The 26181-nt window shown below is 43.5% G+C and overlaps 1 protein-coding gene across 6 annotated transcripts in view; it reads left to right on the top strand.

The window, feature by feature from the left end:
• GARNL3 (GTPase activating Rap/RanGAP domain like 3) overlaps positions 1–26181 on the top strand; it is a 57654-nt gene that overhangs the window by 5443 nt on the left and 26030 nt on the right. For 2 of the 6 annotated variants that reach the window (XM_082067482.1, XM_082067481.1), the window contains exons 2-12: positions 5683–5752; positions 11262–11336; positions 12606–12705; positions 13142–13260; positions 14004–14068; positions 17069–17132; positions 17396–17422; positions 17826–17901; positions 18464–18562; positions 19110–19213; positions 24349–24457. In XM_082067482.1, the coding sequence (XP_081923608.1) occupies positions 5683–5752; positions 11262–11336; positions 12606–12705; positions 13142–13260; positions 14004–14068; positions 17069–17132; positions 17396–17422; positions 17826–17901; positions 18464–18562; positions 19110–19213; positions 24349–24457 (908 nt within the window). Of the gene's footprint in view, positions 1–1473; positions 1695–5682; positions 5753–11261; positions 11337–12605; positions 12706–13141; positions 13261–14003; positions 14069–17068; positions 17133–17395; positions 17423–17825; positions 17902–18463; positions 18563–19109; positions 19214–24348; positions 24458–26181 lie in introns of those variants that run through there. The other 4 variants (XM_082067485.1, XM_082067483.1, XM_082067484.1 and 1 more) reach the window with 4 other exon arrangements.

Below are 26181 nucleotides of genomic sequence, written 5' to 3'. Positions count from 1 at the left end.
TCCCTACCCTGTTTGAAATACTTTTTTTCCTTTTTTTTTTCAACTCCAAGGTGCTTTACTGAGCAGCTGATAGTGTGACTGTTCAAACACAGTGGCAGAATTGACAGCAAGTGGTGATGCTGTGACACAGAAGAAGGAGTAAGTAACTGTTGGAGGTTGCAGAGTCACTGGAGTTGCTGCCAGAGGCTCCATTCTGAAGCTTTCTCCAGGTGTCACTGTTTGTTGGAAATTTAGCTTATAGAAGATCCAAATAGGTCTTAACTCTAATAAGCTAATAGGCTCTTAACTCTAATAAGCTAATAGGCTAATGCTTGACAGTATTCCTCAACAGTACGTCACCAGCTTGAGTCCAGCCTGAACCAGCATTAAGTACAAGTTGCTGTCTGGTGGCTTCTACTGCATACTGGGTGTCCTTTGCTGTCTTGTGTCACTCTTCAGAATAAGCAAAGAGACTGAGAATTATATGAATTCTGGAAACTGAACTGTATTTTAACACTAGGGAAGCTTTTCATCAAATTCAAACCTCAAAGCAGAGTTTTAATACATTACCTATTTTGTAATAGTTGTTGTAAAGAAATGTAAGAATATATACACAATCTCATCATGTATTAACTCATTATTGGTTTACTACATGGATGGTTGCAGTATTTAGTAACACAGTAACACATTGCAGTTCATTAGAAAACGTACAAGCAATTGAATTTACTGAATAAATTTGTCTAAACAGAATACAGTCATCCAGGTTATGATTACCAAAGATACAAGTTGTTACTCTATCAAAATATTGGTTCATCTTTATTCTTAATAGTTGATCATATTATTGGTTTTAACTCCTACTGAAAAGTCTTAGAATAAGTCTTCACACAGTCAAAATACTTTTGGTCATCTTGGCATGCTTTGATTCTGGATGGCAGGGTTCCTGCCACAGGATGAGCACAGACTGTGTTCACCTCCTGACAAGGTGGAGAAGGACAGTGTGCGTCTGTGTAAAACAGGAAAATGGAGGCAAGAGCCTCACACACTTGAAAGTGCTGCTGGTTTGTTACGTGTTAAGTCACACAGGTGGGGATCGTTTAAGACCCACTTGTGATTAAGTGGGCTAGCAAGCCAAAGCCTGGCCAACTGCTGTCTGACTTTTTTACTTTGTTAAAGAAAAATACTGGTTTGAGCTGTCATTCCTTCCCCAGTAACCTTTCACTCTGTTGGCCAGTTGCAATTGAACACAATAGAGGGTATCAGTCCATAAGACGCCTGCACTTGTAAAGATTCCGAGTTGTCGGGGAGCGGGCTGAGAAAACATTTTATGTGCGGTTACTCATGCAGCAGTGGTAGCGTTAAGCCTGACTTCAAGGTGCAGCACAGACCACAGGTGGGTGCAAAGCTGGCCGAGGCTTTTGCGCCTCCTAAACAGCGACGAGCTCTGAGACACCGCCTCCCAGGCCCGCCGTTTCCGCTCGTGCCCGGGCGGGACTACAGCTCCCGGCGGGCGCAGCCGGAGCGCGGGGCCGCGCGGCGCCTGAGTGGCTCGCGGGCGGGCGCGCCGAGGCAGCGCAATGTGCGCGCGGAGCGCCCATCGCCTCTCCCGCGCGGGACGGAGCCGCGGGAGCGACGGGGCCCTCGGGCCGGCCGGCCGGCCGCATGGAGCTGAGCGGCGCAGAGGCGGCCTCCACCCGGCTCTTCGGTCTCACTCAGCGGTACCGGAGGCGGGGGCCGGGCTCGGGCGGGGCGCGATGCGGTGCGGGCCCGCGCTGTCGGTGGTGGAGAGGCGGCGCTGTGCTCCCGGGGGGCCGGTGGAGCTGGAGAGTCGCCAGGCCCGCGGGCGGCGGAACAGCGGGAGTGCCGGAGCTGCCGCCGCCTCCCTCGAGCTGCTGCAGGTGGCGCGGGCGGAGTCCCACTGGCGGCTTCAGGCGCGGTTTCGTGGCTTGTTCAGCGTCACGGTCGTGCGAGCGGAGGCCGCTGGAACAGGAGCTGCAGCGACCCGGTTGCGGAGCGCTCGCAGCTGCCTCTGCCATGGAAACGGGTTAACCGATTGGCAGGCGGAGATCCCGGTAGCGGGGAGAATGGATACCCCAGGAGGGATGCAGACTGTCGTGACCGCACAGGGTCAGTCTGCAAAATCACCTCCTTCTGCCACTACCCCCCGGCCCCCAAGCAAAGTGCTTTCCAGTGTCAAGCTCCGAAGAGACAGAACTTGTGATTTTACACTAGGATCCTAAAAATATCCACCTAAGTTTAGATTAGCAGATGTGTTTAAACTTGCTCTGTTGTTCAGCTTTCAGGACTGTTAAAGTTTGTAGGAGCCTCTGTTGAAATGGGAGGAAGCCAGTCCTCTCTCCTCTTCTTCATTGTTATACATTTATATGGCAGCTGTTGTGTTTCCAAAGAAATGGGAGAGCGAGGTGGAGTACACCCTAAGTGCTGTAAAAGTGTGTGTAAGATGCTTTTTCTTCCTGTGAATAAAGGCTCATCTGTATTAAAACGTGATATAAGTGAATTTCAGATAATTAAGCCTAACTGGCCTGAGCCACTGGTAAACTAATCTAAGTATTTCAGTGCCGGCAGTTCATCTTAGTAGGATGAAAACCATTTTGGAACTGGCGTAACTGGAGGAACAGTGTTTTCCTGACGTAGATCAGGTCAGGGTGGATGAAGGATGTAATCCAATGAAGAAAATTAATAAGAAAAGTTACTATTATAGCATATTTTAAAATTTAAATGATGTGACATGTCAGAGAGTTGATCGGTATAAATTTTGGTGGTAACTAAGAATGGAGCGCCAAAGAGGTATGCAGGCTAGAATTCATTGGGGAATATATGCAGTTATGCAAATAGCATGATAATATAAATTTTACCTATGCATATATTGAGGCTAAGATGCTTAACTTTCCTGGGGTTTTCTATGTAGCATTTATGTTGGTTTGAGATTCTGCTTTAATTGCTGGGTGTGAAGTAGATGACAAGTATGATGTGAAATAGAAGTGTGATGTGAAGTGGTTAGGCTGAGAAGAGGAGGAGGTTAGCTCTTGAGTACAATTCTAGTTTTTCTAAAAGGACTGCTAGTGTGTTTGAAAGTTGACTATGTTTTAGGTACTTTGAATTGGGATACAAATGGATAAGAATATTAATATTAAAACACTATTGTTTTAATCAGCATTTTCATCAGATATACGCCTGTTTTTGAAATAGCGAGAACAGTGTTGGAAGAATGCTTTTGATACCAGAGGGTGTGGTTTGTGGTTAGAGAATGTATTTACTTAAATTATTGGAATGTAGTTTGTGAGAGACTGTATTTACTTAAATTATTGGAATGTAGTTTGTGGAGAGGATAGGAACATAAACTTTTCAGGCACATAAACTTCTTTATGCTTTTTCTGAGCTTGTCTGTGTTTTCCATCTATATCATGTGATCTAAGAAAATAGGTTATTTCTCCCATCAAACTAGCTTGCTTTTGGTGTTCTCTGCATCATTTGATGAATATGCCGTCTCGCTGCATTTGTGAATCTCTGTACCCTTAGTAGGGATAGATCTTAGGTATTTGGGCTGACATGGAGTCCTGTGGGTTCACCTTACAAAGCATGCATGGATATCGTCTTTCTTTTTTACCTGTGTTGCCATCGGTGTCCGTGACTCTGGGCTTGCACTGGGGGCTGGCCACGCTATTGCAGTAGCTCTTCAGACCTGATGAATAGCGGTGCAAAGCCTCTGCCGGTTTCCTTGCAGAATGACGGTGCTGTCTCCTTGTTATTTGGTGTATAATGCTGTTGGCAGCTGTCTACATGCTTTTCGTTGTGTCTGTCACACAGTGACAGAACTCTGAAAGAGCCCTGCTCCCTGTCAGTGTGTGGCCAGCAATGCTGATGAAATGCAAAGTGTCGGAGTATGTTGGAGTGCCTCCCACAGGCAGCTGGTTTATGACTTGTCATCGCGGAAATCCTAAGGGAAAAAAAAAAAAAGGAGAAATCTAATAACCATACCAGGATTGTTTAGACCAAAGGGTTTGGGTTCTTTTTTTGTTTGTGGGTGGTTGTTGGTTTTATTTGTTGTTTGTTTTTTTGCTTTTGTTATTAATAATCTGTAATAGAGGATATATTCATGGGATAGAGAATATAGTTTGGTAGACATCACAGCAGCTGTGAAGAGCTTTGTGTTTGCAGGTGCAGGTAAACTATAAATTTGTTGATCAGGTGGTTTCCTTCAATATCCTCTCTCTCATAGACACCAGAGAGTCTTTATGGTGAACATTTCTTGGGGCTAATCAGCCTCCAGAACTTGCTAGAAGCCGTGCTGACCACCCTGACAGAGTATGGAGGACAATAATCTTTTCCATGTTGAGGGAAAAAAAAAAATATATGTACAGTAGAACCCAAACTTACTCTGCACCTCACTTTGTCCTTTGTTTTGTTGTGACTCCTTGGTTGGGAAATGTTACTGCAGTAGTCGTTGTTGGAGTGTGTCTTAATGATCTTAATTAAGATTAGGACACTGTATCTGGTCTGCTCTTAATTCTGCCACCATGTTTTGGACCTTACTTTCCAGACTCTTTACCTCAGCTGCCAGGCATATACCTTAATATACATTTTTGACTTTTATTTCTGAATTAATGGCTTTCATGTCATGCCTTCTTTTAACTCGATAACCCGCATTTTGTTACATTAGTATATTCATGTGATGTATCCCTATATCCATTTCTTAGTTATACAATGTTTGGTTTTGAATACTCTTTTCATATTTTATTTTTGAAAGCTTTTTCTCAGCTGCTGACTTTGTTATCTCTGCAGAATTAATATGCTCAGATCTCAGCATGCTTTTCCTGATAGAGTTTGACTTTTCACTCAGCTGAAATATCACCAACTTAAGCTATAGGACTTCGTGTGTATGCAAATAGTTCTCAAATGCCTTCATAGGGTCAAATGCCTCCCAGGGTTTATCATGCAGGTAATTAATGAGATGACATTTTCCTCTAGGTTTGTGCATTTTGAGATAAGCTTTGCCACAAGGCAGAAAGTAATTCAGTTTTATGAACCTCAGTTTGGTTTTTCTCTTGCTTTGTGGACATATGACATGTCTCAAAAGCGTCTAAAAATTATCCCGGTGGAGATGGCTCTTTTCAAAGCACAGGAGACCAGATGCTCTTTGTGGTGGCTTTCTAATTCGTATTGTATTTGTGTTTGGGGTTGTCCAGATGTCAGACACATAAAACAGTGACCTGGCTTTCCCAAGGCTTGGAAAGATTTATTGTGCTAGTGACTGTTGTTGGGTTTTATTTATTTGTTTTTAAACCCAGTCCTTGAATTGTCACCTTATGTATATTTCTTCATTTGGTCAAAGACTGAATTTCAGAGCTCAGCAACAGCAAAATCTCTCTTGCCTGCTGTTTCCATAACATTCTGCCACCTGTACTGATGGTAACAAGTGTTCATTGATCGGAATTGCTTTCACAGTGGTTTCTAAGGCAACTAGTACACCTGCCCACAAAAATGAATTTTGTAGAACACAAGTAGCACACAAGGAAAATTCTAGCACTGCCATGATTACCTGATTTTCCTGTAAAAGTAAAAAAATAATAGGAAACTCACAATGCCTTGTTCAGCAGGAATCACATTTGTTGATGGCAGGTATAGTGTTCCAGAAGCGCTAGGGCTAGTTGACTTATGTACACTGATGAAGCATTTCTATTCCAGCTCTGTCTCTGAAGATCTGGGTTGCAGACGTGGAGAGTTTAGCAGAAAGCACTACGGATCGGTGGAGCTTGTAAGTTTACGTAACCTGTCCTTTGATTTTAGCAACTCATAATGCAAAGCTCAAATCCTTTTCATTTCCAGGAAAAAAACATTGGATCTAGTTTGGAAAAGGTATTTTCTAAGCCAGACTTGAAAATTATAGGGTAATAGAAAGAAGCTTCAGAATAGCTATATTAGACCTGTGCTAGGAAATCTTTTTACTACATCATTTATTAATATTTCATCATAATGGGACAGGAAGTGTTATATAAATATCGTGTTTATGCCCAGAAATGGACCTTTTTTCCTCTTATAAGCTGAAGATTGCCCAATATTAGGGTAGTATTTGACGAAGTGCTTGCAATTATAGGAGTTAAAAACTGTGTGCGTGCTCATGTGTGTATGTGTACGTGTGTGTGTGATTTTATGTGTACATGCCTCAGAGTAGTGAGAGAGGGTTTACAATTAAAGAACTAGTCAGAATAAAGAGATTGAAAACTAATCCCTAAAATCTGTCGGTTATTCTGCATTTCTTTGAAGATTAAGTTGGCACTTCTTTTTTTGTCATATATAAAGGGGATTTTGTAATATATATGAGGGGATTGAGACCATCATCAGCAAATTTGCTGGTGACACCAAGTTGGGAGGGAGTGTGGACCTGCTGGAAGGCAGGAGGGCTCTGCAGAGGGATCTGGATAGACTGGAAAAATGGGCCCATTCCAATGGGATGAAGTTCAACAAGGCCAAGTGCCGGGTCCTGCACTTTGGCCACCACAACCCCCTGCAGCGCTCCAGGCTGGGCACAGAGTGGCTGGAGAGCAGTCAGGCAGAAAGGGACCTGGGGGGACTAATGGACAGGAAGCTCAACATGAGCCAACAGTGTGCCCAGGTGGCCAAGAAGGCCAATGGGATCCTGTCCTGTATCCAAACCAGCGTGGTCAGCAGGACAAGGGCAGTGATCCTTCCCCTGTGCTCTGCATTGGGGAGGCCACACCTGGAGTATTGTGGTCAGTTCTGGGCCCCTCAGGTCACGAAACAGATTGAAGTGCTGGAGCAGGTCTAGAGAAGAGCAACAAGACTGGGGAAGGGACTTGAACACAAGCCCTGTGGGGAGAGGCTGAGGGAGCTGGGCTTGTTTAGTCTGGAGAAGAGGAGGCTTAGAGCTGAGCTCAGCACTCTCTAGAACTACCTGAAGGGCAGTTCTAGCCAGGTGGGGGTTGGGCTCTTCTCCCAGGCAGTCAGCAATAGGACAAGGGGCCATGGGCTTCAACCCTGCCAGGGGAAATTTAGGCTGGAGATTAGAAAGCAATTCTGTGCAGCGAGAGTGGTCAGGCTTTGGAATGGCTGCCCAGGGAGGTGCTGGACTCTCTGGCCCTGGAGGTTTTTAAACTGAGATTGGATCTAGTCAATGGACTGGAGTTGGACCAAGGGCTGGACTTGATGATCTTTGAGGTCTTTTCCAACCCAGTCGATTCTGTGATTATCCACTCTGGAAATCACAGTATGTCAGCAGTTAAAATAACATCAGTCAGTATATAAGGCCATAAGAAAATTTCATAAACTTATTATAGGAAAACAGAAGTGGGGAGGGGTAAAGAACTGAGGAGAAGAAATCATTAATCATTAATTTTCTACTTATTGTAATTTAAATTTCTTGGATAGTATATTTATTAGTGTGTATGTAAATAGGGTGTAAACTGATGTCGTAGTTGCTGGAAGTTGCACTGCAAGAACACCAGTTATCTTTCTTTTCTTTCCATACATTGTGTACATTAGATGTGGTATTTTAATCAAAAAAGCAGGTGAACTGCTTTCTGCTAACAGGCTCTTTCATCACCTGTGCTTGGATTCTTTTGTTGAAAAAAAATGTATCAGTAATTATAAATTCACAGTAAGCTCACATGAATGCTCTTGTCTTTTGATTGGTTTTCTTTAAAATTCTGCTAGCATTTTATGAAAGCGTGCCTTTTTAGCTTTTGGAGTACAAACGTATAAAGTTGTTTGTTGCCTTTTCAGATTTTAAGCATTCAATATTGAAGCTTTCTTGCTTAATATTTTGCACAGCAGCATCTCAATTGCTCAGTAATTTCCACCTTTTATTTATTACGTGTCTGCCCTAAACGTTATTTCCTGTCTTTCCCGCTGGTCTAATGCAACCAGTTGTCCGTATAATTTCTCTCACAGTGTATACAAGGCACCAGGAAGTGTTGGAGTTTTTGCCATGTTAGTTTATTCCCGACATAGCCTCAGACCACTTCAAATAAGGAGCAAAGAGAACTTCAAAATGTTGTGATAAATCTTCCACTAAGTGAAGGGAGAAAGTATTATCCTAGAGTAACATGGATTGCTAGAGGGAAGCAAGGAATGATACACCATTGCATAGTTGTTCAGATCCCATTTCAAAAATTTGCTATGATAATATGGCAACCTAGTATTTTACAGTTTTGAGAGGAGTAACATGTAACGTCATTGTCAGGCTTCTCCTCTTCTCTTAAAGAGATCCTAAGCAGTGTTGATGAACACATCAGAATTACCATGTTATCGTATGTTTGACTGACTTCTTGAGCTTTTTTAACAGCCAAGAGAGTTTCAGTGGGCTGAGAATCCCTGGATTCCCTTATAAAAAGACCAGACTGTCTTTCCATAGTATTTCTGAAACCATTGAAGTCTTCAGCTGCAAATGAGCAGTAGCAGGATAGCAAGCAGGATCTAGTACAGGCACCAGATCAGGGTGAGGAACCTGAGAAGGCCTCTACAGACAGGTGAGAGCAGCCTCGCAGCCACAGGCCCTGGTTGTGGTGGGGGATTTTAACTTCCCTGATGTTTGTTGGAAGGTCGACTCGGCCGGCCAGCCACAGTCTGGGAGGTTCCTCCACTGCCTTGACGAGAACTTTCTGATACAGAGGGTGGAGGAGCCGACTGGGAGAGGTGCCCTGCTGGACCTCATCCTGACTAACAAAGGAGGGTCTGGTTGAAGCAGTAAAGGTTGAGAGCCTTGGTTGCAGTGACCATGGGATGATGGAGTTCAGGATCTTGTGTGGCAGGAGCAGGATAGCAAGCAGGATTGCAACCCTGGACTTCAGCAGGGCAAAATTTGGCCTTTTCAAGCAATTGCTGGGGGAAATCCCACGGACAAGGCTGCTTGAAGGTAAAGGGGCCCAAGATAGTTGGTTGGTGTTCAGGGACTGTTTCTACTGGGCACAAGATCAGAGCATCCCGACACGTAGGAAGTCAAGGAAGGGAGCCAGGAGACCTGCGTGGTTAAACAGGAACTGCTGGGCGTACTCAAGTGGAAAAGGAGAGTTTATAGATCATGGAAGGAGGGGCTGGCCACTTGGGGAGAACATAAGGCTGTTGTCAGAGGGTGTAGGGAGGCAACTAGGAAAGCAAAGGCCTCCTTAGAATTAAACCTGGCGAGAGGAGTCAAGGACAACACAAAGAGCTTTTTCCAATACATGGTAGATAAAACTAACAGCAGAGGCAGTGCAGGCCCACTGATGAACGAGGTGGGTGCCCTGGTGAGAGAAGATACAGAGAGGCAGACTTACTGAACACCTTCTTTGTCTCTGTCTGCTCTTCCGGGGGCTGTCCTGAGGATCCCGCACCGCTGAGGCCCAGAGGAAGGCAGGACAATGGAGGAGTTTGCCTGGGTTGATGAGGACTGGGTTAGGGAGCAGTTAGGCAATCTGGACATCCATAAATCTGTGGGTCCGGATGGGATGCACCCACGGGTGCTGAGGGAGCTGGCAGAGGTCATTGCTGGACCGCTCTCCATCATCTTTGCCAAGTCTTGGGAAACGCGAGAGGTGCCCAAGGACTGGAGGAGAGCAAATGTCACTCCAGTCTTCAAAAAGGCCAACAAGGAGGACATGGGTAACTATAGACCAGTCAGCCTCACCTCCATCCCTGGGAAACTGATGGAACGACTTCTCCTTGGTGCCGTCTCAAGGCATATCAGGGATAAGAGGGTCATTAGGGGCAGTCAGCATGGCTTCACCAAGGGGAAGTCCTGCTTGACCGACCTCATTGACTGTTATGAGGACACAACAAGATGGATGGATGATGGCAGAGCGGTGGACGTGATCTACCCTGACTTGAGTGAGGCATTTGACACAGTCTCCCACAGCATCCTCACAGCTAAACTGAGGGAGTGTGGTCTGGATGAGCGGGTAGTGAGGTGACTGCGAACTGGCTGAAGGGAAGAAGCTAGAGAGTCGTGGTCAGTGGGGCAGAGTCCAGTTGAGGCCTGTATCCAGTGCAGTGCCTCAGGGGTCAGTACTGGGGCCGGTATTATTCAATATATTCATCAGTGATTTGGACGAGGGAATAGAGTGACTGTCAGCCAGTTTGCTGGTGACACCAAGCTGGGAGGAGTGGCTGACACTGGAAGCTGTGCTGCCATCAGAGACCTGGACAGGCTGGAGAGTTGGGCAGGGAAAAAATTTAATGGAATATAACAAGGGCAAGTGTAGAGTCTTGAATCTGGGCAGGAACAACCCCAGGTTCCAGTATAAGTTGGGGAATGACCTATTAGAGAGCCGCGTAGGGGAAAGGGAGCTGGGGGTCCTGGGGACAGCAGGGTGACCATGAGCCAGCACTGGGCCCTTGTGGCCAGGAAGCCAATGGGACCTGGGGTGGGTTAGAAGGGGGTGGTCAGTAGGTCAGAGAGGTTCTCCTGCCCCTCTGCTCTGCCCTGGGGAGACCACACCTGGAATATTGTGTCCAGTTGTGGCCCCTCAGTTCCAGCAGGACAGGGAACTGCTGGAGAGAGTCCAGCGCAGCCACCAAGATGCTGCAGGGAGTGGAGTATCTCCCGTGTGAGGAAAGGCTGAGGGAGCTGGGGCTCTGGAGCTGGACAAGAGGACACTGAGGGGTGACTCATTCCTGTGTAACACCTTCTTGTGTAACCTCATCTGGGTGTTCCTGCTCCGGGGGGATTGCACTGGATGAGCTTTCCAGGACACTCCAACCCCTGACACTCTGGGATTCTGTGAGCCATATTTTCTGATGTTAATGCTGGAAGCAAACCAGGTCATCTCCTGTACCTTATATTGTTCTGTATCATCACTGAGTATTATGTTTGGAGATTTTTGCTGCTGTCTCCTGAATATATCAATAAAGAAAATGCAGTAGAAGACGGCTAGTTCCACTAATACTGCCAACAAGTACAGTTTTAAGCTTAGTAAAACTGATCAGACAAGAATCATCATGCCATTGTTTTGAAAGGAGCAAGCTTCAAGATGAACTTCTGGAAAGCAGACAGGTCCCTCTGTAGGTGTTCTGTGTGTTAGTGCAGCCAAAATCTGAGATGGGAGAATTTCTGATTAGTACTAGGATCTACCAGAAGAGTAAATAGCTATCCTGCTCATGCCTCCTTAGAGTCATTCCAAATCTGGAGTTAAATTAGTAATATCTGTGCTGATCCCTTCTCTCTGAATGGTCGTATGATCCCTATGAGAAGAAGAAACCGTAGTAAGCTATGAGTGCTGATGATATGGCTGGTTTTGGAGCTAGAACCTCTATCTTAAACTCTCTTATAGCTTATATCTAGTGATGCTGATGGAGCCATCCAAAGAGCTGGGCGGTTCCGTGTGGAAAACGGCTCCTCTGGTGAGGTAAGTAGCTAAGATACTCATAGAAAGCTGAAAAAATAATTCAGCCTCAGTTATTCTTCACCACCGAAAGATGTATTTGCAGTCAGTTACTAAGAGGACTTGAAAAATGCTGAATAATCTGTGAATGTAAGAACGTAAAAGGAGGGAGATGGTGTGTTGTGGGTTGGTTTTTTTTTCTGCCCCTCAAAGTCTACCTTAGCTTTTCTTTTAAGAGCATGCCATCTCAACAATTTAATTTTCTAAGGGAAAAGCTGGTATTTCATTTAGTTTTGGTAACGTTTTGCTCAACTGATTATGTTAGAAGAAAAATACCTATCTTATCCTCTGAATAACACTTCACAGTCTCTAGGTGATCCCTTTAAATTGGTATCCTGGTGACACTAATATGTTCAAACTCACCTTTGTGCTTTTAAGTTTATTGCTCAGTGTGATGAGGTTATAGCTGCGCTTTTTTTTTCCTCCCTTAGTTGCCTTTTGGCAGCTATGCTTGCCTATATCATCTTAATATCAGAACAAAGCGAGCTCATATTCTTGCAACGTATGTAAGGTCTTGGTAAGCTTGTATTGAACTGATATTAACAGTAAACTATTACTAACCATCTGTTTGCATCAGCACTGGGTGTAGAGTTTAAAACCATCTGACTGTTCTGCACTGAATGTCTGTGGGATCGTGTTCCGTAAACTGTCTTTTTAGTTCGGTTTCATGCAGTTCAAAAGCTGATTAGCTTGTATCACAGAAAGATTCTCTGAATGGTTGATGGTCACATGGTGAATGGATCTGGAGAATGGCTTGTTCTCTGCATATGTTAATTGTTAGTGGAAAAGGACTAGAGGGATGCTTGGGAATTTACCTTAATCAGCCAATCCAGAAACAATACTGAAGAGCTTCCAGAGCATTCTCTGGTCTAGCAAGAATTCCTCGAGGATTATTTTGGGAATAACTGAAAAAAACGAAACCTTTAAGTTTTAAAAACACTGGTCTTAAAATTCCACATTGAATTATCTTCTGTTCAGTGGAATACTAAGCTTTTACCTGTAACAGTGTTACAATAGGAAAAGACTGTAGTTAGTGAGAAGAAAGGAGAGGGAGAAATTTTAATTTCAGCTGCACAGCAACTGACTTCAAAGTAATTATTTGCCTTTTAAAAAAACAGTATACAAATAAAACTCTTCTGGTGAATCTGCCACTCACAAGTGGCTTTTGCTTGTATTATGTTCTCCTTTTTTTCACTTGGCATTTGATCTAACAGTCTTCCAATTCTATTTCAGAATGCAGACTACACTCCAGGTACATGGCACAGAACAGACGTGCATTTGGAAAACCCAGAGTACCATACAAGATGGTATTTCAGATATTTTTTAGGGAAAGGTAATTATCTTTTTGCAAATGGATTGAAGTTTCAATCAATGAAAATGCAATGTAGCTTTGAATTGCTATTAATTAAATATGGAAAAAAGTATGGTATTAATTTAATACTAATACATTTTCTGTTCTGCACAGAAAACAAGTTCTTGAATAATGTATTTTTAACCTGAAGACAAAGGATGGGTTTCTTTAAGTGGTGGAATCCCTGATACCAAAAAGGGATGTTTTGAAACCCTTATTGACCTTGAAGGCTGTACCTATCTCGAGTTTTTTTACGCATCTGTATATAAATATATCGTTATTTATGTAGATAGGTATATATTCTTACGTATGAATGCATATATTTACACATTAGTCCACATGTCTCTGTGTGTGAACACGTGAACAGCTGTGTGTGTCTTCTTTGCAGTTGATAATGCTCCTTGTTTTTCCCTAACAGTTCATCAAAATTATATAGGTACAGATGCAGAGAAGAACCCTTTCTTTCTCTCTGTTGTACTGTCTGATCAAAATAATCAGCGTATTCCTCAATATCATTCAATACTTTGGAGAAAAACAGTAAGAAACAAATATTTAACTGCTACTCTGTTGTTGTTGTTGTTTGCTTGTTTGGGTTGGATATGTTTATCATATGCTTTTTTGCTTTCTTCAGAATTTCAGTATTTTGTACATATCTTTTGTTTTATACCATAAGAACGTATAACTCTTCCATAGTAGATAAAACCAAGCTAGCTTTGTAGATAACAGTATACTAAACTTTCTGACAGAAATCTGGGATGCCAGATATTTTTAAATTGTTCTTACCTGCAACTCTGTGTGATTTTTAGAAATATTGCCTGAATTGTTCTTGATTATGTCGTGTGATCAATTTAGACAATGACATTATACCACTCTTAGGATTTTTTTACACAATGTTACGAAAATAAGCAGGTGTGATAATGGTTTCACTAATACTATTTAATGATTTGTTTTTCACTTAATGTTCAGCAAGAGCTTTTTATCCAAGCAATTGACGTCAAACTCTCCTGTATGCATGGTTCACTTAAAAATAAAAAAATAAATAGTTTGCCAGTCTGCTGGTTTCAGCAGCCCGTGCACCATAGAGCGAGGCAGGCAAAACAAAGTAAAGATTAGTTTTGCACCATCCATGACTTTTCACATTCAGTTTTTCTTCTTTTTTTTTTCCTAAACCAGTACTAAATATGGCTGAGTAAAACTAGTACAGTTTTGTTCTTTTATTTGTTTTTATTAATATTCCAATTTGAATGTCCTGTAATATCTCCTAGCTTTTTTCTTTATAGGGTACTCAGAAAATATGTCTCCCTTATAGTCCCACAAAAACATTATCAGTGAAATCTATATTAAGGTATGTATAAGTTATCAGTTAAGATATTTGTCTGTATGCCTTTTCCTGTAATTCAGACCTTGTGTTACTTGGCTTTCATGATAGGTTTATTAAAAAAAGAAAATAAAAACAGGTTTCCAAATCTCAGTCATAGAAGGCAGCAAAAAGTCATTTTAAAGCCTGTTCTGGAATAGGCAAAGTGAGAACATAAAATGGAAAAAGATTATTAGCACTTTTTTCTTCAGTAAAGGGACTGTTTTGCAGATTTTGACTAGAGAAGTGGTTCTTATGTGGCCCTAGCAGGAGGAAGCAAACAGGGAAGAAACCAGGATTTTTTATTCTGTTGATTGTCTCCATCTAAGTCTCACTGTTAGTGTGTTACATAGACTGTCAGGGAAGCCAAGAAAATTCCTCCCCAACCAGCGTCTGTGTGGGCATGCTCCTACTCTGTCCTGCCTCTTTTTTGTTGCAGAAGAGCATATAAAGTGAGCAAGCCCGGCACCGTTTCTATTTCACAGTATCACAGTATGTTTGGGATTGGAAGGGACCTCAAAAGATTATCTAGTCCAATCCCCCTGCTGGAGCAGGAACGCCTAGGTGAGGTCGCACAGGAACATGTCCAGGCGGGTTTTGAATGTCTGCAGAGAAGGAGACTCCACAACTTCCCTGGGCAGCCTGTTCCAGTGCTCTGTCACCCTTACTGAGAAGAAGTTTCTTCTCAAATTTAAGTGGAACCTCTTGTGTTTCAGCTTGATCCCATTACCCCTTGTCCTATCATTGTTTGCCACCGAGAACAGCCTGGCTCCATCCTCATGGCACTCACCCTTTATATATTTATAAACATTAATAAGGTCCCCCCTTAGTCTCCTCTTCTCCAAACTAAAGAGACCCAGCTCCCTCAGCCTTTCTTCATAAGGGAGGTGCTCTACTCCCTTAATCATGTTCATTGCCCTACGCTGGACCCTTTCCAGCAGTTCCCTGTCCTTCTGGAACTGAGGGGCCCAGAACTGGACACAATATTCCAGATGTGGTCTCACCAGGGTGGAGTAGAGGGGAAGGAGGACCTCTCTCGATCTACTAACCACCCCCCTTCTAATACACCCCAGGATGCCATTGGCCTTCCTGGCCACAAGGGCACAGTGCTGGCTCATGGTCATCCTGCTGTCCACCAGGACCCCCAGGTCCCTTTCCCCTACACTGCTCTCTAATATGTAATCTCCCAACCTATACTGGAACCTGGGGTTGTTCCTGCCCAGATGCAGGACTCCACACTTGCCCTTGTTAAATTTCATTAGGTTATTTCTTTCAAATACATCTTCTCTAAGGATTTAAACTCCTCTAGAAACCCATAAAAAGTGCCTTCATTTACTGAACAGGTAGTGTGTACCAGATAAATGGGCAGTTTGCGGGTCTTCAAAACCTTTCATCTGTGACGAGTACGAGCAAATGTGTCTTGCTGTGTTGAAGCTGCTCCAGTGGATAATGCTGCCAGTGTTGATTTAAGAGGAGAGATCTGGGAGTAGGGCATGCGTTGTGCTGTGGAGGCAGTACCACCAGATCTGGATTTTCCTACAACTGCGCAAGATTTCTGAGAGGTCCCAGACCACTAAATTTGCCAGAGCGGCTAGCAGGCCATTGAGCCTCACTTCTTAATTCTGATTTCCTGGGCTGTGGCTCTGATTTGGAGTGTCAGCTGTCTTTCATCTTCTTCATCAATATGAGCTAAGCCCTTTCTTCTAACTATTAAAGCGCTGGCTTTGATAGTGTTCCGAGTTGTCAGTACTTGGTGCTGTACCTGCAGAAGCACCCGATCTTCCATGTCTGCCCACCACTTGCTGAAGTACGTCTTCCTAACACCCCTTTCTAACCCAGCCTCTCCCTCCACTCACCCACATGTATGTTTTTGGTCAGGTAACCTGGAGTGGAGAAGCTTTGTCTTCTATTAGCTAAGGTCATAACTCCTGCTAAAACACCTTCATCTGTTCTATCCTGTGATGCTCCAGTATTTTACTGAGGAAAATGCAGGCTTGTTTCAGACCTTGTTCCCCACTTCTCATAGGGTCTGTGCCATCTGTGATCAGCTGGATCAGCCCACTCGGGCTTGGACTAAAATCTCTCCCCTGACTATTCTTTTCCTTTTACAGTCCTTGAGCCTTCCCTTAGGCCTGATTGATATTCCTTTGACGTTTCACCCTGTTCACAGCCAGTATGAATCTAGCTACGGACTGTCTCAAATAATTCTGTTTATGTTTATAAACCTATTTTTTTCTAAATTAATTGGAACAATTTAATCCCTTTCAAAAGGAACTAAAGCAAATCCTGTCTGGATTGTGATCTAGCATAAGCAACAGCAGAAAGGTGCATCAGATTTGACCTCCCTGTTAGTTTACTGTGCCCAGACAGACTGCGTTCAGCACTCCATGACATGCTGTGCGGTTGTATAAATTAATGCTGCGGGGGAAAAAATGGGTGAAAATAATAGTAAATGCAGAAACACGAGTTAGGAAAAATGCAATAAAATAGATATTTCTTTTTATTGAGGCAGTTGATCTTGCTTGACATTTAAATACTTTTTTCTCTTCCGTTTGTGGATTCTTGGCATATGAATTTGATGCTGAGCTGCTCATTTTTCATTTGACTTGCCTTGAATTATTTTAGAAGAGAGAGAAAAGGTTACAAAATAGAAGAGGTTATTGAGTCCTCTAAAATGTTCACAATGATTATGTATAAAGCCAAAGCGAAGGGTGATGGAGTAAAGCTCTGTACTTTGTAGGTAAATGTGGTGAATTTATACCTGGTCTACTTGCAGGTTCTTAGTAATTTCTGGGTTTAAAATCCAAAAGAAGTTTAGGAATTCTTGGAGGTTAGTATTGTGGGTTAGAAATGGCAATGCCACAAAACATTCCATGTAAGAGAGGCTCTTTGAACTTTTTTAACCAGTTCTAACTGCAACCAGTTAGTGGTTTAATGTTGAAATCTGTACTTGCCATTCTATAAAGCAGTATTTCATTCACATTTCAGTGCTATGAGTCTTGACAAATTTGAGAAGAGCCCAAGGGAAATTTTTCATCCTGGGATACAAAAGGTAGGAGGTGACTTCTTTTTTTCTTGACTTATTTTTCTTTATTATTTTATGGAAAAAACAAGTCACAAAATAGATATACTATGAGTTTGTTTCTTTCAGTAGCAGGGTAATGATGATGAGTAGGGTTACGTTATACTACAAAGTAGACTGTCTTTATCAGTTGAGCTGGCCACTTCAAACCAAAACTTAAATATACAAGGAAGTTACAATTTTATTTGTGTTTTTTTAATACCAGTATGCTAAAGATATTGTTTTGTTTACAGGATTTATTGGTTCTTGAAGAGCAAGAGGTAAATGTAAACTTACCACTCCTAGCTCCCAGACCTGTTCAACGAATACAGCTTTGTATTTGAAATATTTGCACTGACATGCTTGTGACAACTTAGAAATCAATTACTTATGGCACTAAAAAAAATGTAGTATTTCTTTGCAAAATATGAGATGAAAAATAATTTTAAGCACCAACTTAAATATAATATTAATAGATCACCAGTTTACTGTATCATAAAATTCATAATCTGTGATCAAAGGTAAATTATTAGATATCTGCTACTTGAGCATGTACCGGAGTTGTTACGAAATGTATGTTTTAATGTGTAGGCTGTATACAAAGGTACGTATATAAAAGTTCTTAGAGAAAGTATTATTTTAGGTCTTTTGCTTTATCATATAGTATTTGGTTTTATGTCTCAGGGGTCTGTGAATTTTAAATTTGGAATCCTTTATGCTAAGGATGGGCAGCTTACAGATGATGAAATGTTCAGCAATGGTGAGTGTTTCACCTTTTTCTTAATTGTTTTATTCATTCAAATTAAAAAAGTAGGACAGTGAACAGTAGTTTTGTTACATTTTCATGTTCATGTTGGATGAAAAATTGTAGCATAGAATCTTCTATTTCTATAAAAGGTTGCTGTAGGAAACCTAGTATTACAACTGGGAAGATACTGAAATTTCTTTTCTAGCAGCAGACTGTACAATGTAAGATTTAGAGAAAGAAAGCAGCTGAAGGAGGCGACTCATGATACCTGCAAAAAGTCACTGTTGTTTCTAGTTCTTTTAAGTTTTTGCAGTACGTTCATGTTCTTCTATGCATTTGAACAGTGTCTTGGAGTTAGCAAAAGAGGTCACTGTTGGATGTCACAGCCTGTTCTGCAAGGCTGGGATGCTGTTTTTGTAAAGGCTTGAACAACATGAGGAGAAACTACTTCAGATGAAACTTTGGTCCTTGTATCCTGGGAGCAAGACCTGCTCCTGTATTGTGGTTATTTTTTATAGTTCTTCTGTTACTACATGTGCTTTTCTGTTGTAACTCTTCTCTCTTCCACATGTAGAAACCGGAAGTGAAAGCTTTCAAAGATTTTTGCATCTCTTGGGTGACACAATTACTTTGAAAGGCTGGACAGGCTACAGAGGAGGACTGGACACTAAAAGTAAGAACTCTTTTGAAGCAAAATGTGGGAGTCCGCAATATAAATGTTTGTGCTTATTGCATGTGCATATTGTGTGTATTGTAGAAGTAATACAATCCCAAAACAGACTTCCTCATGTGGATGCTAAGTGCTCTGCTCCACCAGGAAAAGTCAGGTTAGCTGAAACCACTGGTACAGAATGCAGTTGAAGAAAAGTATTTATATGACCTGTATTTTCAAGGTGGACAGTTTAATTTTGTATTGGAATGGGGTGAAGAATAACCTGGCATGTTACTTGTTTCATGATAGTGGGGCATCATGGCTTGAAGAACCATGTGTGATTTCAGGAGGCTAGGTGAAGGATTCATAGTTGTCAATGTGTGAACAGGCAGATTAGGTTCCAAACTCAGGTTTGAACCCACATAAAACAGGCAGCTTGGACATTTTCTAAAATGGGTCAGAAAAAAGGATGACTAAAGAAGATTTGGTAGAAGGACCTGAAATATCTTTTGATCTTTAGAAAACTGAAAGGACGTATTGCTACTGAGAATGTTGTCTTCCCTTGCAGATGATACAACAGGAACCTGTTCCATCTATACAGTTTTTCAAGGGCATGAAATTATGTTCCATGTTTCAACCATGCTACCATATTCTAGAGAGAACAAGCAGCAGGTACATGGTTCTCTTTTTTTGTTTTTTATGGTTAATATTTTAGAGAAGTAACTCTTAAGACTTTTGCTGTAATTTTTTCCTCAATATTATACCTAGCGCTGAAAATATCATGATGTTCGTTAGAACATAATGCATCGTATCATCTCTGTTATGATACAAAAGACATTTGCAAAGCATGTCAAAATTGACTGAGAAGTGATTGAGTATTCCGTTATTCAGATGACTTGTAGAGCTTCAGTGTTGCAGTTATCATTACCTCAAAGAATTTAGGAAGGTTGGAAATTAGACTTGTGTGTGTATTGTTCGAATACTCGCATATGTAAGACACAGCTTGTACTCAGGAATTCATGTAGCTAGAAAGAAATTCACTGTGTGTGCATGTTAATGGCAAGCTTTGTGCATTTGCTCTGAAGAGCTGCTGTTGGCCTCTCATAGACTGACTGCGTGGGTTCTTGGGCACTTGTTCAAATGTGCTGCCATCCATACTTGAACCTTTCTATGCATTATATGATGAAAAAATACTTTATAAACACATACACTTACCTGTACATCACATATCCATAATTATTTACCACAAATTACTTGTTTTACTCTTTTCATATTTAAGCAATAATTATATATTATGTATTATAATAATAATAATACAATTAGATGATATAATTATATTGTCCTTTTTAAAAAAAAAAAAAAACAAAACAAAACAAGTCAGTTTTCTCATGCTTTTGCCTTAGATTGATGACAAGATCACAGCAGAAAACGGAAGGCAATTGGGACATTTATTGTTTTTAAACAGCTTAGCATCAGGGGTTTTTTGCTTTTATTTCAAGTGGTGGATTTGCTTTTTTGGAATGCTAGGTGTTCCATGCCCAATTTGTGACTCTTAATTATGGAAATTATGAGTGCTTTGCTAACTTAAAAATATGCAATAGTGTCTGCTTAAGCAGCTGTCACGTGTGTGCACCATGGCATTGCTGGATTAACTTGCTTATAGTTAAGTAATAATTTTCACAGAATCACGGAATGTCAGGGGTTGGAGGGACCTGGAAAGCTCATCCAGTGCAATCCCCCATGGAGCATGAACACCCAGATGAGGTTACACAGGAAGGTGTCCAGGCGGGTTGGAATGTCTGCAGAGAAGGAGACACCACAACCCCCCTGGGCACCCTGGGCCAGGCTCTGCCACCCTCACTGGGAAGAAGTTCCTTCTCAAATTTAAGTGGAACCTTTTGTGTTCCAGCTTGAACCCATTGCCCCTTGTCCTGTCACTGGTTGTCACCGAGAAGAGCCTGGCTCCATCCTCCTGTCACTCCCCCTTTAGATATCTGTAAACTTGAATGAGTCCCCCCTCAGTGTCCTCTTGTCCAGCTCCAGAGCCCCAGCTCCCTCAGCCTTTCCTCACACGGGAGATGCTCCACTCCCTGCAGCATCTTGGTGGCTGCGCTGGACTCTCTCCAGCAGTTCCCTGTCCTGCTGGAACTGAGGGGCCACAACTGGACACAATATTCCAGGTGTGGTCTCCCCAGGGCAGAGCAGAGGGGCAGGAGAACCTCTCTGACCTACTGACCACCCCCTTCTAACCCACCCCAGGTACCATTGGCTTCCTGGCCACAAGGGCCCAGTGCTGGCTCATGGTCATCCTGCTGTCCCCAGGACCCCCAGGTCCCTTTCCCCTACGCGGCTCTCTAATAGGTCATTCCCCAACTTATACTGGAACCTGGGGTTGTTCCTGCCCAGATTCAAGACTCTACACTTGCCCTTGTTATATTCCATTAAATTTTTTCCCTGCCCAACTCTCCAGCCTGTCCAGGTCTCTGATGGCAGCACAGCTTCCAGTGTCAGCCACTCCTCCCAGCTTGGTGTCACCAGCAAACTGGCTGACAGTCACTCTATTCCCTCGTCCAAATCACTGATGAATATATTGAATAATACCGGCCCCAGTACTGACCCCTGAGGCACTGCACTGGATACAGGCCTCAACTGGACTCTGCCCCACTGACCACGACTCTCTAGCTTCTTCCCTTCAGCCAGTTCGCAGTCACCTCACTACCCGCTCATCCAGACCACACTCCCTCAGTTTAGCTGTGAGGATGCTGTGGGAGACTGTGTCAAATGCCTCACTCAAGTCAGGGTAGATCACGTCCACCGCTCTGCCATCATCCATCCATCTTGTTGTGTCCTCATAACAGTCAATGAGGTCGGTCAAGCAGGACTTCCCCTTGGTGAAGCCATGCTGACTGCCCCTAATGACCCTCTTATCCCTGATATGCCTTGAGACGGCACCAAGGAGAAGTCGTTCCATCAGTTTCCCAGGGATGGAGGTGAGGCTGACTGGTCTATAGTTACCCATGTCCTCCTTGTTGGCCTTTTTGAAGACTGGAGTGACATTTGCTCTCCTCCAGTCCTTGGGCACCTCTCGCGTTTCCCAAGACTTGGCAAAGATGATGGAGAGCGGTCCAGCAATGACCTCTGCCAGCTCCCTCAGCACCCGTGGGTGCATCCCATCCGGACCCACAGATTTATGGATGTCCAGATTGCCTAACTGCTCCCTAACCCAGTCCTCATCAACCCAGGCAAACTCCTCCATTGTCCTGCCTTCCTCTGGGCCTCAGCGGTGCGGGATCCTCAGGACAGCCCCCGGCAGAGCAGACAGAGACAAAGAAGGTGTTCAGTAAGTCTGCCTTCTCTGTATCTTCTGTCACCAGGGCACCCACCTCGTTCATCAGTGGGCCTGCACTGCCTCTGCTGTTAGTTTTATCTACCATGTATTGGAAAAAGCTCTTCGTGTTGTCCTTGACCCCTCTCGCCAGGTTTAATTCTAAGGAGGCCTTTGCTTTCCTAGTTGCCTCCCTACACCCTCTGACAACAGCCTTATGTTCTCCCCAAGTGGCCAGCCCCTCCTTCCATGATCTATAAACTCTCCTTTTCCACTTGAGCACGCCCAGCAGTTCCTGTTTAACCACGCAGGTCTCCTGGCTCCCTTCCTTGACTTCCTACGTGTCGGGATGCTCTGATCTTGTGCCCAGTAGAAACAGTCCCTGAACACCAACCAACTATCTTGGGCCCCTTTACCTTCAAGCAGTCTTGCCCGTGGGATTTCCCCCAGCAATTGCTTGAAAAGGCCAAATTTTGCCCTGCTGAAGTCCAGGGTTGCAATCCTGCTTGCTATCCTGCTCCTGCCACACAAGATCCTGAACTCCACCATCTCATGGTCACTGCAACCAAGGCTCTCAACCTTTACTGCTTCAACCAGACCCTCCTTTGTTAGTCAGGATGAGGTCCAGCTGGGCACCTCTCCCAGTCGGCTCCTCCACCCTCTGTATCAGAAAGTTCTCGTCAAGGCAGTGGAGGAACCTCCCAGACTGTGGCTGGCCGGCCGAGTCGACCTTCCAACAAACATCAGGGAAGTTAAAATCCCCCACCACAACCAGGGCCTGTGGCTGCGAGGCTGCTCTCACCTGTCTGTAGAGGCCTTCTCAGGTTCCTCACCCTGATCTGGTGCCTGTACTAGACACCCACACCAGTATCACCCCTGCTGGCTGCCCCTTCATTCTCACCCATGGACTCTCAACTCGCTCCTCATCCGGGCCTGGACAATACTCAACACATTGTAGTTGCTCTCTCACGTAAAGAGCAACTCCACCAGCACGCCTGGCTGACCTGTCTTTCCTGACAAGGCCACAGCCATCCATGGCCACATTCCAGTCCCGTGTGCTGTCCAACCGTGTCTCCGGAATTGCCACCAGGTCATCATCTCCTGCCCTAACACAGGTTTCTAACTCCTCCTGCTTGTTCCCCATGCTGTGCATTGGTGTGCAGGCATGTCAGAGAGCGAGCCGAGCGCACCCATTTCCCCCCAGGGCGTGGGAGGCCTCCCAGCCTCCATCAGCTCTAGAGTGCTGCCCCACTGGTGCAAGCCCAGCTACAACCCCATCCGCCTTCAGTCGAGTTTAAAGCTCTGCAAATGAGCCCTGCTGATTCCTGTCCCAGCATCCTTTTGCCCCTGCGAGATAAACCTTTCCCGCATATCACTGTCTGGACTGGTGTCTTGTAAATCCAGCCGTTATCAGAGAACCCAAAGCCCTGCCTGTAGCACCAGTCCCGGAGCCAATTGTTCGGGGACGGAATTTTTCTATTCCATCCCATGTTGTCACCCAAAACCAGAAGGAGGGAAGAGAAAACCACTTGAGCCCCAGACTCTTTTACCATCCGTCTCAAGGCCTTGAAATCTGTCTTCGTTTCCCTCAGCCTGCGGGATGCAGCTTTCTCCCCACCTGTCTGAAGATCAGCAGTGGGTAGGAGTCCGTTGGGTGCACCAGGCTGGGGAGCATCCTGGTGATGTCCCTGGTCCGGGCTCCAGGTAGACTGCACCCTTCCCTACGATGAGGGTCAGCTCTGCACATTGGGCCTTCTGACCCTCTCAGAAGGGAACTGCCTACTCCAATTACCCTCCTTTCTTTCTTATCTGAGGCGGTCTTGAGGAGTGGGGTGAACTGCCTCTTTCTCTGTGACCTCGTAGGTGGGCCTTGCACCACATCCTCACCTACCTCTTCAAGAGGAAGCAAAGCAGGTGGGGGGGGATGGCGTTGCTCACGGTGCCGAACTAGAACCTGCTTCTAACCCTCGTCATCTTTTCGGTCCCCTACCTCTGCCCGACAGCGACAGGGCACGGGCTGTCTCAGGCCTTCTCCTTCTGCCCGACAGGGCAGGGGGTCCATCACCTTTTGGGGAGTATCCCTCTGGAGCCTCTCTGAGTGGCACGCCAGGGAGTTACTCCACCAGTCGATCTCCTTTTCACACTCCCTGATGGACCTCAGCGTCTCAACCTCCTCCTTACGTTTTGCGACCATGCTGAGCAGATCTTGCAGCTGCTCCCCCCTCACACGGGTGGGACACTGGCCGTCCTCCCCAGCGGCAGCTGGCTCTGGCACTCCCTGCAGCCGGAAACCTGAATAGCCAAGGCTCGGGGCAGGCAGTGACTCCAACCACAGTGACTGTAATTTTTCTGTTTGCAGTTTAGGAATATTGTTCTACTATTCTTTCACAGAATTGTTAAGGTATTTATGTATGTCTTTCAAGTTATTGAAGTCATTGTATACGTCTCTCTCTTTTATTTTATTTTTTTTTTTTTTTTTCAGGTAGAAAGGAAGCGACATATTGGAAATGACATTGTCACTATCGTATTTCAGGAAGGTGAAGAGCCTTCTCCAGCATTCAAGCCATCCATGATTCGCTCTCATTTTACACGTATCTTTTTCCTTACATTTTTCTAGGTTTTGGGATTTTTTGATTTGTGTGTTTGTTTGTTTGGGTTTTTTTAAGGTCAGTATTACTTTTAATTCCACCCTAAGTCCTTCCTGCATGCTGTTTATGGAACCGAAAATTATTTTAGAAAGACAATTGCATTCTTGCATTTTTTACCTTCAGCTTCTTGACTAGGAGTCTCTAAGTCTGCCTCATAAAACAATTTCTATGTTGAACCACTTAGAAGATAAGGTCAAAACAAGAATGTAATTTTTAAATCATATTTTTATTGAAGGCATTTATTTGGATCACTTCACAAATTAAATGTCATACTTTTTCATAAAATATAAATTCGTAAAAGCATTTCTGTTAGTGATGTGAATTAATTTGGCAGTAACTACTGAATAATGCCTTTTAATGTTTAGATGCTGTTTATTTTAGGTATTTATGTATTTTCTTCAATCTTTCAGTCTGTAAACCACGTATTCTCCAGATTTTTGGCAGCCTGTGTTTTTTCAAACTTTTGATTGAAAACGTTTTGAAGACAATGTAATTCCAAAAACCAGATGCCAGTCACTTGGCATTATCATGGGGTCACATTACTGGAACATAGATCACAATCTGGCATCTCTTGGTATAGATGGAATGGAACAAAGAAAAATTGATGAAAATAAGAAAACTTTTATTTCTATCCATGCTCTGTTGCAGAGTTTTAAAAAATTATCACAAAGCTTATGACTTCTAAACCTAGTTCTCAGGCTCACTGTTGTTGGAACTTTCTTGCTAGTTTTGTCCATGCCTGGTCTTACTTTTTAGATTTAAACTCTTAATATTAACCTCTTCTACTCTAAAAGGAAGTGACTAGAACAAAAAGAATTCCACAATTAAAAAAAAAAAAATCTTAAGATATTAGAGGAACCTGAATATGTTAATAAGAAATGTTTACCAGGTCAGCATGCCACTTCATCAGAGTGTCAATGTTAATAAAAAAGGAATAATTCTTCCTTTATTGCTGTTACGAGGACTTTTTATGGTGTAATTGATACACCTCACTCTTTTCAATTTTTGACAGACATTTTGAGGTTCATGTCTCCTTGCTGTCATAATGAACTGGAGGGTTAGATGTGCCCTAAATGCATAACAGCGTGTTATCATTTAAGTAATTTTAAGTGATCCTCAGCTGGTTGATGGAGTTGTATCACCTTCCTGATATTTCCAGTTGACAGTAGCCAGGGATAACGGTGTCTGCAAGAAAACTGGGTGTTGACGCTGATCCCTGTCAGATGTGGTAAATCTCAAAGCTCACTTGATCTGTACTTGCGCTTTGTGCTTACTTTCTTATATACTATAGCACCCCTTTTTTGTTACTTGTAGGATGGGAAAAGTTAGCATACAGATATTCCACTGTGCTGTCTTGTACACCAGTGGTAGCTGCTGTACAGGTTTGCCATGTGTCATCTGCAGGGTAGGATTGAGTTACCCAAATAAAGGCATCCAGCACCAATGTAGATGTCCCAACATGTCTGAAATGTCGGTACATGTCTGGCAGATGTGACTCTGGGCCTACGGGAGATCTGTGCCTCTTTGGGAATAGCAGCAGGAGACAAGGCAATATACTTCCAAGCATCTTAAATAGCACTGGATGATTACGGTGAAATCCCATCGTAAGCCTTTTTTACCATGCAGTCTCCAATAGTGCTGATCACAGCTCTTGGCAAAGGTCTCTT

The sequence above is a fragment of the Streptopelia decaocto genome (genome assembly GCF_964273445.1).
Source record: "Streptopelia decaocto genome assembly, chromosome: 17".
NCBI lineage: Eukaryota > Metazoa > Chordata > Aves > Columbiformes > Columbidae > Streptopelia > Streptopelia decaocto.
This window is presented reverse-complemented; position numbering and strand designations above follow the sequence as displayed.